Source organism: Myxine glutinosa, chromosome 2 (genome assembly GCF_964187855.1).
Source record: "Myxine glutinosa chromosome 2, kmMyxGlut1.1, whole genome shotgun sequence".
Classification (NCBI taxonomy): Eukaryota; Metazoa; Chordata; class Myxini; order Myxiniformes; family Myxinidae; genus Myxine; species Myxine glutinosa.
Window position 1 is genome coordinate 151,298,696 of NC_136262.1, and position 12,186 is coordinate 151,310,881.

At 42.3% G+C, this 12,186-nt stretch overlaps 1 protein-coding gene across 3 annotated transcripts in view; it reads right to left on the minus strand.

Annotated features, from left to right (window-relative positions):
• Nucleotides 1–9,172: 9,172 nt before the first annotated feature.
• LOC137421169 (uncharacterized) overlaps nt 9,173–12,186 on the minus strand; it is a 31,271-nt gene continuing 28,257 nt past the window's right edge. For all 3 annotated transcript variants that reach the window (XM_078771830.1, XM_078771831.1, XM_068106953.2), the window contains exon 5: nt 9,173–10,013. In XM_078771830.1, coding sequence (XP_078627956.1) covers nt 9,929–10,013 — 85 coding nt within the window. In that variant the 3' untranslated portion in view covers nt 9,173–9,928. The remainder of the gene's footprint in view (nt 10,014–12,186) is intronic.

Below are 12,186 nucleotides of genomic sequence, written 5' to 3' on the forward strand. Positions count from 1 at the left end.
TAATACTTAGAACCAACAATAATAATAATAACAACAATAATAATTAGTGCCGAATCCGTAACACATGGCAGATTGTGAAACCCAAAAGGTTGAGTGACAGAACTTATTTGAGAGGATTGTTGAGAAAGTAGATGGGAGGGTTTTCCAGACGGTCTTTTCGGAGAGTCATATTGAGAGTGAGATTTTTCAGGATTGAAAGACATGTTCCACGTGTTTTACCAGTTTGTGATTTTATTCAGGTCTGCAGAGAGTGAAGAGGCTGCTGCCTGCCGATCTGAGGGTTGAGATATGGAGCAGCAGATAGTGGAGTCATCAGCAAAAATATAGAGAACACTGTGTTGAGGAACGCCAGCTTTGACAGGAAGAAGAGATGAGAGAATTTCAATGAGAGTTATGCCCTTTTTTAACTCGGAAAATAACATATTCCACTTGGCTGAGTTTTCAGCTGCCCTGACTCCACCCCACTGATTTACACCCATTGGCTGGACAGCTGGCCTGACTCCACCCCAATTAATATTTGCACTGCCATTCCAGGAAGCAACACAGATCGACAGGCCTCATGACTTAGGCTTGGATGTTCGTCCATGGGCCAGTTTAATTGGAATGATTCTAGGTGTATAACCACATTGTATTATATATGCTCATAAGCCGTACACATGTTTTTGCTTAATGTATGTACATCGGGTTATTTTCATTATGTTCGGCAGGCCTTCAGTCTGGGCGTTAGTCCACTGCCCAGTGCAATTGCAATGATCCCAAGTATATAACCACGATATAATATATTTGACAAGAAACCGTATGCATGTTTTTGCTTCATGGATGTCGGGATATTCAGGTTAATATAAAAATGAGACCGGAAGTCTAACAGCGGCGTAGCTGGGCTTGTAAAATATTATAAACCACAAATACATATGATTAGCTTTTTAAACAGTCGCTAATGCCGTTTATAACATTGAACAAAGAAATTTGGAGGAATCCTGACATCCCTGAGGTAGGCTTTACTTATAGAACTGAAGGAAGATCTACTGTAATCTAGATACCCCACAATGGTTGGGTTGATAACATGCTATCAAAAAACCAAGGCGAATTCCTTACTTCCGTGGTTGTTAGTCCGTACACCGCTTATCATCGATTCATGAACCATACACCACTTCAATCGATTCACTTTGTATTCACGACATTGGGATTAAAGTGTTATGGTCATATTTACTATATTATTATTATTACTATTACGAAAACGATACTACTGAAACGATACACAGTAGTGTGATGAGGTTACCAGAGCTAATGAACAATTTTCTGTAGGTACAATATCCCAACCATTGAACCCAGTTGTCAGTGCAAGCATCCAACGACTGCCATGTGACTGAATTCACCATGAGAATCCCACACCATCTTTCATCATACATCGGTCGGATAAAACTACCACAGCCTAAACAAAACCATCCCACCATTTAACCCACTCAACCATCACAATGTGAGGCACATACTCAAATTATATCACACTGGATCGAGTAAGAGCAGAAATCTAATACTGTATACCGCATCTCGGTGAAATAGCCACAGCTCACTTTACTCTGAATGTACTGTAGCTATACCACCAAACCATCTCAGCAAATTACAATGCACGAGAGAGAGAAAGAGAGACACACACACAGAGTGAGAGAGAGACACAGAGAGAGACAGAGATAAACTAGTTGAGCTTGAAAAGCCAAGGTGCCAGAATGATGAAGATACCAGAGCTAATGAACAATTTGGACAGCTTGCCAAACATGCCTGGGAGGCACTTGGCACCAAGAAACCATCAAGGAGTAGGGTACAGTGTTATGCCAAGAAACCACTCTGAAGCGAAGCCTGTTTTGCTTCCAAACAATGAAGGAAGTGGTACTCTCTGAGTAACCTCTGATACTTCGGGTGATTCCTTACTAAAAACCCTGAACTTGCCCAAGTTCACGACGTGCAAATTGATAAGCCAGTTGATGTGGTCCGCATAAAGATTGTAGCTGCATAATAATCCTATTACTTCCTGCATCACTTACTAATCATTCCACCATGATAGTCTAGTGCTGAATAATCACCTGCTCCCAGGTCCGACAATTGGTCCATCTTTCCTCAGAGTACTCCTCTCGCTCGAACAACACACAATTGCAATTTGTTTGCAGATCGGTGATGTAATCTACTACACTGTGATGTCAGCATCATACAATGGGTTATTTAACAGTGATCCATACATAGTTTCAGAAACTGTGGAGTGTGAAGCTTCTGTATCCAACTCCATATCAACTTTCTTGTGACCTGTAGTCACAAGTCACAGTCACTCAATTGGTCATTGAGAGTTACAGCATGGACGTTTTGCTGAATTCAGTTTTTTGCTTGATGCTGGGTGTACATAACCTGGACTTCCCCTTATACTGGTTCCTGGCTACGGCTCCGGTATATAACTCCTTTTGGTTGGTGGTTGGGTGCTTCATTCAAATATGGCCTCTCTGCCTCCACCCATTGCACTCGACATCCTTTAAACGGAAATCTTCTGTGTGATGAGCTTCACCGTCGCAACACTTGCATATCCTGGGCAAAGATCCTGCCTGCTTGTTACCCTGTGCTTGTGAAGCGAAAAGCGGGGTCAAGCATTCAGTTGCGTACGCGTGCCGTGAGCCATACGTGTGCCGTGTGCCGTACGTGTCTGCATTTTAAAAATTCATTTTCCCGGCAACCGTTGGTCTGATTGACACGAAATTTTACCAGAGAAGCGCCTCCGCCTGTAGAATTTTTTAATTCATAATTATGACGTCATAGGTCACGTGGTACGGACGCCATCTTGGGAAAACATTACACCTCTATATCTCCGAAATCGCTCAATGGAAAAAAATTAAACGTGGCTCATTGTCAAGTACTCGCCATGGGGAATAAGATATGTTGCTGGTGATGACATCGGTGCTTTAATTATGACGTCATAATTGGACAACTACAACGCTTGATCTGATCAGTATGAATAAAACAATAATTCCTCAGCAACTGTTAGTCCGATGGACACGAAATTTTCTGAATATGTGCGGCTCCTGTAGAATTTTTAATGATAATTATAACGTCATAGGTCACGTGGTACGGTCGCCATCTTTGAAAAATTCGAAGAAAGTTTCACCTCTATATCTCCGAAACCGCTCCATGGAAAAAATTGAAACATGATTCATTGTCAAGTACTCCCCTTGGGGAATAAGATATGTTAATGATGATGTCATTGGTGCCTTCGTTATGACGTCATAATTCGACAAGTACAACACGTATCTGATCATTGTGAATTTTTTTTCTCAGCAACTGTTGGTCTGATGGGCACGACATTTTCACCATCGGGACGCCTCTTCATGAAGAATATTTAAATGATAATCGTGACGTCATAGGTCTTGTGGTACAGGCGCCATCTTGGAAAAACCGAAAAGTGTTGCACCTCTATATCTCCAAAACCTCTGAATGGAAAAAAATTGAAACATGGCTCATTGTGAAGTACTCCTTATGGGGAATAAGCCATAATTATGACGTCATAATTCCACAGGGACAACGCTTAGTCTGATCAGTTTGAAATGTATCGAGCGTGATCTATGCAACAATTATATTAGAGAATATAAATGTATGATGTCATCGCTCACGTGGTCTGGCAGCCATATTGGATCAAAGAAAAAAAATGTTCAAATACAGAAGAGTTGGCTCGCAACTAGTTGACTACGCAGGGTAGGTATTATATGAATACCATCTAGTTTATTTATCGGAACCACTGACATTCCAGTCTTTGCTTGGTTTCCCCACATGTTATATGTGTTGCCCAAGGTGTACACGCTATACGCAGGCTATTACAAGATTACTTGGTCCCATTTCTCTCACAGATGAATAAATCATGTTTATGCCATAATCTGATTCTTTACGACCAAGTCTTCTGACTGTGACCTCTATCCGATGTTCATTGATTTCCAATGAGCTAGCGAGCTTATGACATTCCCATGTTAGTTTTTATTATACATTTTTTTAGCCTGGTGTTGGCTTAGCGGTTAGGGTGCGGCTTGGGATCCTAGGATCCTGGGTTCAAATCCTGGTCAATCGCTGAATTAACACCAGGTGGGTTGACTCAGCCTGTCATCCTTCCGAGGTCGGCAAATTGAGTACCAGTTCACTGGTAATTCCCTGTTAGTCTGGGATCCGAGACCTCAAAATTTGATTTTGAAGTGACACCCCTGCTATAAAATGTTTGACCCCTAGATCATGTCTGTGGGGGTGTTAGCCACCAGAAAAGTGACTTTAGCAAGGTAGTTTGGATTGCGCGAATTCTGTAGGGACATTTTAAAACTTGGGGCGTCAACTGTAAAAAAGCAAGAAATTTAGGGGTAGGGGAAATTCAATTGACCATATATCCCATAATACAGGGGTGAGTGCAACAAATTACCACTCATTCTTTTTGTTATAAATTTGGCTTTTATATGAAACATGATTCAACGTGATTGGACCATCCATGAGGTCAGCAGAGGTCAAAAGGTCACGGAAAGTGGGTTAAGCTAAAAGTTTAGCTCCTTTAGTAAATAAAATCACATTTTTCCTACTTCAAGCTCAATATAGCCAAACTTTTACACCCAAAATATGTTGTTTGTACCCCTCTGATGTTTTTGGGAAAGAAATGCCCCGACTGAACTTAACTTACTGGCATGTATGTCACTTTAGATTTGCATAACTTTTAAAAAATCACCAAAATCGGGCATTCACACTATCTATTTGCACGGTACTCTTCAACATGTTTTAAAACGACAAGTCATACCACATACTGTCTGGAAAAGTGTCATTACCTCTATTTACTCATCATCATCACCGTCATCAGTCAGAAGCCGTCCACATTTTTCTCTGTCGCCATTGCAGGCACATGCAATGAATGATGCATGGTACTCCAGCTTTCGCACAAGGGCAATTCCTCAGGCAGTTCGGTTTCTTCTTACATTTGCAGTACTTCAACTTCGCAGCAGAAGGCTTTGATGGCTTGCTCTTCATGACAGGAATTAACCTGTCACCGTCCACACTCCTGCCATACTCTTCAGGTGGAAGAAGCACTGGATTGTTGAGTGAAGCTTGCTTGTATAAGCTGATCTGACAAAGGCTCCTGAGAACGTGGAAGTGAAAAGCATCTTCTGTTGGAGGAAGGGAGCGCAGATCTAGTTTGCTAGATGCAAACAAGTGGGCGCGGAGCTTATCCAGGGATGAATACCCTGGCTTGCCGTAGAGATCACAAAAGAAGCTTCGTGCTTCAGTTATCACCTGATCATGTGCAGAAGGTCTGGATTCATGTCGGATGAAATTGGACAACGCTGGCTGTTTGTCAACATGCTGGAGTGCGACTTTCACTGCTCTCTTCTTACCCCGTTTGAAAGGATAGCTCACCGAATCACAACCTGACAGAATGTAGGAGATGAGCAGTGTGTCTGTGAGTGCCAATACGTCCTTTCCAACTGCTGTGGCCAACTCATTCACCAAGTCATGGATGGGGAGGAACAGATCATCCTTTTCCACCCATAACTCAACAACGTTTGTCAACCGAGGGAAATGATACATTGACAAGACGATGATATCTGTATCTGTAGCCTGAATGACAACTACGCTGTTGTCACAGCTAGCAATGTGAGCAAAGATTCTGGTGTCCGCCTCCTCGTGGTTAGGGCAGTACAGCTCATCAACATTGGTATGTTCCGTCTGCGTCACACGAGTTGCCTGGGCGTTGACCCCAAGGACCAGGCAGAAGCCATCAGGCCAGGATGACTCCTGGGACCAACGTGAAGCAAGATACGACAGCAGATTGGTCTTGTTACAAGGGTTTGACAGGAATGTGTTCCAATCAGGGATTTTCATGATGTCCGCTGGAACAAACTCTGGCAAGTTGGTATTTGACTCCCGTCTCTGGCGTTCAACCACTTTTAGACTCTTTAACCCAAAATCATATTGATCGCCCACGAAATGCACTTCAGTGCAATGTCTGGGTTTCATGTTCAAGAGTTTGTTCCTGTACCTTTCCTGAAGTTGGTCAAATGTACTCGAACCAAGTGTGTTGAACCGCTGGATGAATGCCATTGCATCGACTACATAAACTGCATCAGATGCAGAAGGAGGCAACTCTTTTAACGGTTCCCATGACTCGGCAACCTCTGCCTGTAGAGTGGATAGATAGTTGGATTTGCAACCTTTCCGCATGGAAAATCCATTCTTCTCTGGCTCAAACAACGAGGGAGGGTACTCAAGCCATTCGTAACTAAATGCCTCAGTCCATGCCTCATCACTCAGGTCCTGTGCGAAACAAAGTGCCCTTGTCACTGCACTCTCCTCTCTGATGACTTCTTTCACAGTGTCCATCTTTTTCTTACTTTTCTTCAGATGTGTGGCGAATGTTTCTATCTTCGGTTGGACAATCTTGTCTGCATTCGTCGTCGTGGCAGCATCCATTGCCTCCAAGCCTAGACGTTTGGCATCTACCAGGGTAGTTGCTGCAAGAATCTGACCTGTGGATATGTTCATTAGTTTATCTGTCGCAAGTGAAGGATCGAATGGGTTTTGCATCTTCTCTTCCACGGTCTGTTTGATCTGCAACACGGCTTCCATGTCGTCTTTCCTCAGCTTCTCGTGGTGGTCAGATTGCGGCGAGGCCATGTGTGCCATCTGTTTTACACTTTCAGAGACAGAGGTCATGAACGGTAGAGCCTTGATGTACTTTTCTCGTGCTGATTCAGACTGTGTTATACCCTTAAAGAGGCTTGTTTTGCCTTCCCTATTGTAGGTCTGTTCAAGGGCAAGGTCTGTCCACACACCATTAAAGTCTCCTGCAGTCTGGTGAACTGTGAATTTGCCAGCTGCAAACTCCTCGTGCACTTCTGGTGCTGTTTCTGGAAGCTTTTGCATCTCACTGAGATAGATCGGAAGGCAGGACATGTACTTACTATGGCCGGAAGCAATGGTATAGGGTAGCATATTCTGTACCTCTTGTAAGTGCTGTTGCCAAAGCCCAGCTCTCTCAGCATGGATGTAACGCCTTAGGATAAGCACCATGTCTATGTACATGCTCCAAAGATGGGCTGTCACTCCTAATCCCTTCTCAAAATCTCCCCAGAGCGACTCCAGTGACTCTAGGCATTTCATGACTTCCTTCATGAGTGCAGCAAATTCGTCCTTCTCTTTCCTGTCAAAGGCATTTCTAAGACTTTCAAGCAGAGACGAAAGCAAAGAAAGTGTCTCCTCATTCTTCTCAAACAACAGCCATTTCTCAAATGCCTCCCACTTCAGCATGAACAATGCCTCACTCGACCATGAATGATAACGGACCATCTTATAATAATCTTTTCCTGCCATGACTTTATTGGCTGTACCTCGACCACAGATATCACTAGAAACCAGAATGTCCTCTATGCCACTCTCCATTATGAAAAATCCAATAGATCCCAAGAAGTTCTGGGCAATATGGAATCCTCCAAGTCGAACAATAACATCTTTGTACTTTTCCAATTCCTCCTAAACAACCCCTTTACTATGTCATATATCGCCTGGTCACAAGTCACCACCGTCTTAGCCTGACCCATCTTAAGACTCAAGGAGACAAAGTAGTCCAATGAGGTCTGGACTACATCTGCGTTGGTTGGGTTTTGTGGAAGCAATGGTCCATAACCAATCTTTGTTTTCTCTGTATGTTGCCCAGATCTGTATTCAAAGAAGCTGCTCCATGTCAGGCTACCAGTGTCCTTGTCGTTTTCACCCGTCATCAACTGTGTTGGATACATCCTCAGTAGGAACCAAACGATGTTCTTGTCAGCTAGAAAGCAGGCTTCCCCCTTGTCATCATGAGGAAGTTCAATATCACGTAATGACCTAGCCTGTCTTCTGTCCTTCAGTGTCAGTTTACTACTTACTGGAACGAATTTGTCTGGTTCACTGATAGTCAGTTTCCTGGTTTTCTTAAGGGGCACTGCCCCCACTACCTCCCCACTTCCTTCTCCCTCAAATGTGTACTGATAAATTATATTTGTTGTAGCATCAAAACTACCACCATCTTGTGTCTCTGAATGGAAGTTTAAAGCTGAAGATCGATGGTAATCATAAAGATCAGCAAGAGTGAAGCAAGTTGCTGAAACAAATGTAGCATAATAATCCCTAGCACCACACAAAAGATGAAAAGCATCAACCACCACAGTAAACCATCACTATTACGATCAATATAGGCCAGAAACAGTCGAGGGATGCAAAGAACATATTGTGACATATACATATGTGAATTATTTGATAAAGGAGCTAAATTTTCAGCTTAACCCACTTTCCGTGACCTTTTGACCTCTGCTGACCTCATGGATGGTCCAATCACGTTGAATCATGTTTCATATAAAAGCCAAATTTATAACAAAAAGAATGAGTGGTAATTTGTTGCACTCACCCCTGTATTATGGAATATATGGTCAATTGAATTTCCCCTACCCCTAAATTTCTTGCTTTTTTACAGTTGATGCCCCAAGTTAAAAAATGTCCCTACAGAATTCGCGCAATCCAAACTACCTTGCTAAAGTCACTTTTCTGGTGGCTAGCACCCCCACAGACATGATCTAGGGGTCAAACATTTTATAGCAGGGGTGTCACTTCAAAATCACTTTTTTACACATTTCCAGGCCTCGGATCCCAGACTATGTGTGTCGCAAGAGGCGACAAACAGGGTTGGTGGCAAGAAGAGCTTCCGGCCATAAAACATTGCTTCACAAAAGGGGACCACGGTGCCTGGAAAAGGCCAACCCCTGCTCTGCGGGGGAAAATGGCCTCAAAAGGTGGTTCATGACATTCCCATGTTTTATTTGCACTTTCAGCTTCTAAATGATTACTTTTGGCAAATAAATTGCTAAAAGATTTTAAAATCGATTGGAGATTTTTCTTGTAATTCAAATAGTGTATTGATTATTCCTTTTTTGACTTCTAGGTTCCATTCCTACTCTGAGTGTTCAACAAAATGGCACCTGATGTGAAGGTTTAGGTTTCAGAAAAGAAACTGCTCAACAGGTAAAAGGTTTAACCATGATTTAAGATGTTTTTGTGGTATCCATAGTGAGAAACAAGCAAGCGTTACATAAGAATCCATTGAGAATGCACACACAGGTGACATTCTTTAAAATGAAAAAGTTGATTCATATCGAATAGATTGTTTATTTGTAGGTAAGGATACGTCAATCCTTTGTCAAAAAAGTGATCGATCGGCTAGAACTTGAGATTTTAATATTTCATAAACTTATTCCCAGCATAAGTATCTAGTGCCTGCTAGATACCACACGCAATATGAATTTCCATTTCGATGAGTCATTCTTGAAACAAGGTGAAATCCTCCAATTGAAAACTTGCAATAATCATGTCCATCTTTCCTCTTCTCAAAACTTTTTTCCGCAACAACATTTATTCCTTTTTTTTTTTTTTAATGGAATGGAAAGCACATGGAGGAAGGCCGCAAAAGTGGGCCCTGACAGGAAAGGCAATGCCCTGTACCCAACCCGAGGAGATTAAAAATGGCAAAACTGGGTGGTGGTACTAGGCCCTGGTCAGCTGGAAACAAAAAGAAGACCATCGTTGGTTTTAAATTCAGAATTTTTCCTTCCCCTTTAGCGGGTATTCTTCACCACCGGCTGACTTCCCCAGAAATTGACATGCTTTTACATTTGACAAAACGATAAATATAGTCCACATCTACAACATATCATGTAGAATAGATGAATGGTGTCATTTAAAAGCAGAGTATGGTCATGGAGCAGCTGTGGTGGCAATTTTAAAATCAATAAATATCAAAGACACTGATGAATGTGGCTACATTGATGAAACTCCTTGTGTAGCAGTTGTTGGTTGTAGACCAATGAGCATCGTTGCAGAACATGCGATATGCAACATGGTGTATTCAAATGACCAGGCCCGGCTGGTTTTCCACATGAGTGTCACACCCGGATGTAGAGGAGGACAGTCTGTTCCTTTTCCCCCGTTTCCTGCAAAAGAAAGTACAGTTTTACGAGGCAGATATCTTAACAAGGGTCTGGGATATAAATCCCAACAATACATCTAACTCCCGGCTAAATGCTCCATTGAGGTATTGGTGAAGTGAATACCATATTGTGCCTCCATTTAGGGGCCTACACTCTCGCACATCTACAAAAACTCGCACACCAATGCTTATTTCATACAAACATTTGTGGTAGCTTTTGATAATCTTACTATAATTCACCAAATGTCCATCTGTCTGTCCGTTCCCAGGTACCGCAAAAACCGCTGAACCGATCGCAACAAAATTTTGGGTGGGTAATCCTGGGACCCCCTGGAGTAAAATAGGCTATATTGTTTTTACAATTTCAACTTTGGTCTCCAGCATTTTCAGGTTTGGACTCCCGCATAACGTTATTGTCCCAGGTAGCACAAAAACGGCTGCACCGATCGCAACAATACACCTCCATGCCCGTGGGATTCCCACAGGTGACCCCACAAGTCTTACTATAATACACCAAATGTCTGTCCGTCAGTCCGTTCCCAGGTACCGCAAAAACCGCTGAACCGATCGCAACAAAATTTTGGGTGGGTAATCCTGGGACCCCCTGGAGTAAAATAGGCTATCTTGTTTTTACAATTTCAACTTTGGTCTCCAGCATTTTCAGGTTTGGACTCCCGCATAACGTTATTGTCCCAGGTAGCACAAAAACGGCTGCACCGATCGCAACAATACACCTCCATGCCCGTGGGATTCCCACAGGTGACCCCACAAGTCTTACTATAATACACCAAATGTCTGTCCGTCAGTCCGTTCCCAGGTACCGCAAAAACCGCTGAACCGATCGCAACAAAATTTTGGGTGGGTAATCCTGGGACCCCCTGGAGTAAAATAGGCTATATTGTTTTTACAATTTCAACTTTGTTTCCAGCATTTTCAGGTTTGGACTCCCGCATAACGTTATTGTCCCAGGTAGCACAAAAACGGCTGCACCGATCGCAACAATACACCTACATGCCCGTGGGATTCCCACAGGTGACCCCACAAGTCTTACTATAATTCACCAAATGTCTGTCCGTCAGTCCGTTCCCAGGTACCGCAAAAACCGCTGAACCGATCGCAACAAAATTTTGGGTGGGTAATCCTGGGACCCCCTGGAGTAAAATAGGCTATATTGTTTTTCCAATTTCAGGTTTGGACTCCAGCATTTTCAGGTTTGGACTCCAGCATTTTCAGTGTAGGACTCCCGCCTAACGTTATTGTCCCGGGTACCGCAAAAACGGCTGCACCAATTACAACAATACACCTTCATGCCCGTGGGATTCCCACGGGTGACCCCACTAGTTTTACAAATTGAAGTAAAACATGATAGCAGTCTCTGTGGCACTACAAAATGGTAAAACACATACTATATAGTATATATTGTATACCATAGGTCGTTATTGAAGTTATGTACAAGTAAATGTAAAACATTGTTTATAAAACATTTGAGATATTTTGTTCACAAACGGACAAACAGACAGACAGGGGTGAAAACATAACATAATCCACCTTTGGTGGTGGAGGTAATTATATTGTTTCACATTCCTTGGGTATATATTTAAAGTTTTCATATTCCTGGGGTGTAAGAGTTTATTTAAGGCGAGGTATCTCTTTTTCAACGATGTAATTAAAAAATGCTTCGAAAAACTTTGTACGTAATAAATTGTATATGTGGACTAACTATGGAATACAATATTTGTGAATAACGTTTGGTTTTAATCATTTTTAAATCTGTAAAGTGAAATGTATAAAATGCTTTCAAGTTTAATCAAGACTGGGAATTAATGACAGAAGTAAGTCAGTCAAGGTGGGTTCGGTGTTCAGGTCTCCATTATTCTTCGGACGTATATTAAACCTAACAAGATCTTACTAATGTCTTTCTTTAAATGGAAAAATTGTCTGATTGTGTTGCCTATGCAAGGTTAGTTGATTTCATGAAATGGTCTGAGTACTGTCGTAATACTGTAATAGTGCCCCAATATAAACATACGTGTTTGGTGAGGGGGTTGAGAACTTGGAGGGTGAGTGGATGACTTTTGAGGACTTGGGGTTGGTGGGGTTGATTTTAATCAAGCAAAACCTTTCGCAAGCACACACACACAGTAGGTAGACAATACGAAGTTCACATGACATTTAAC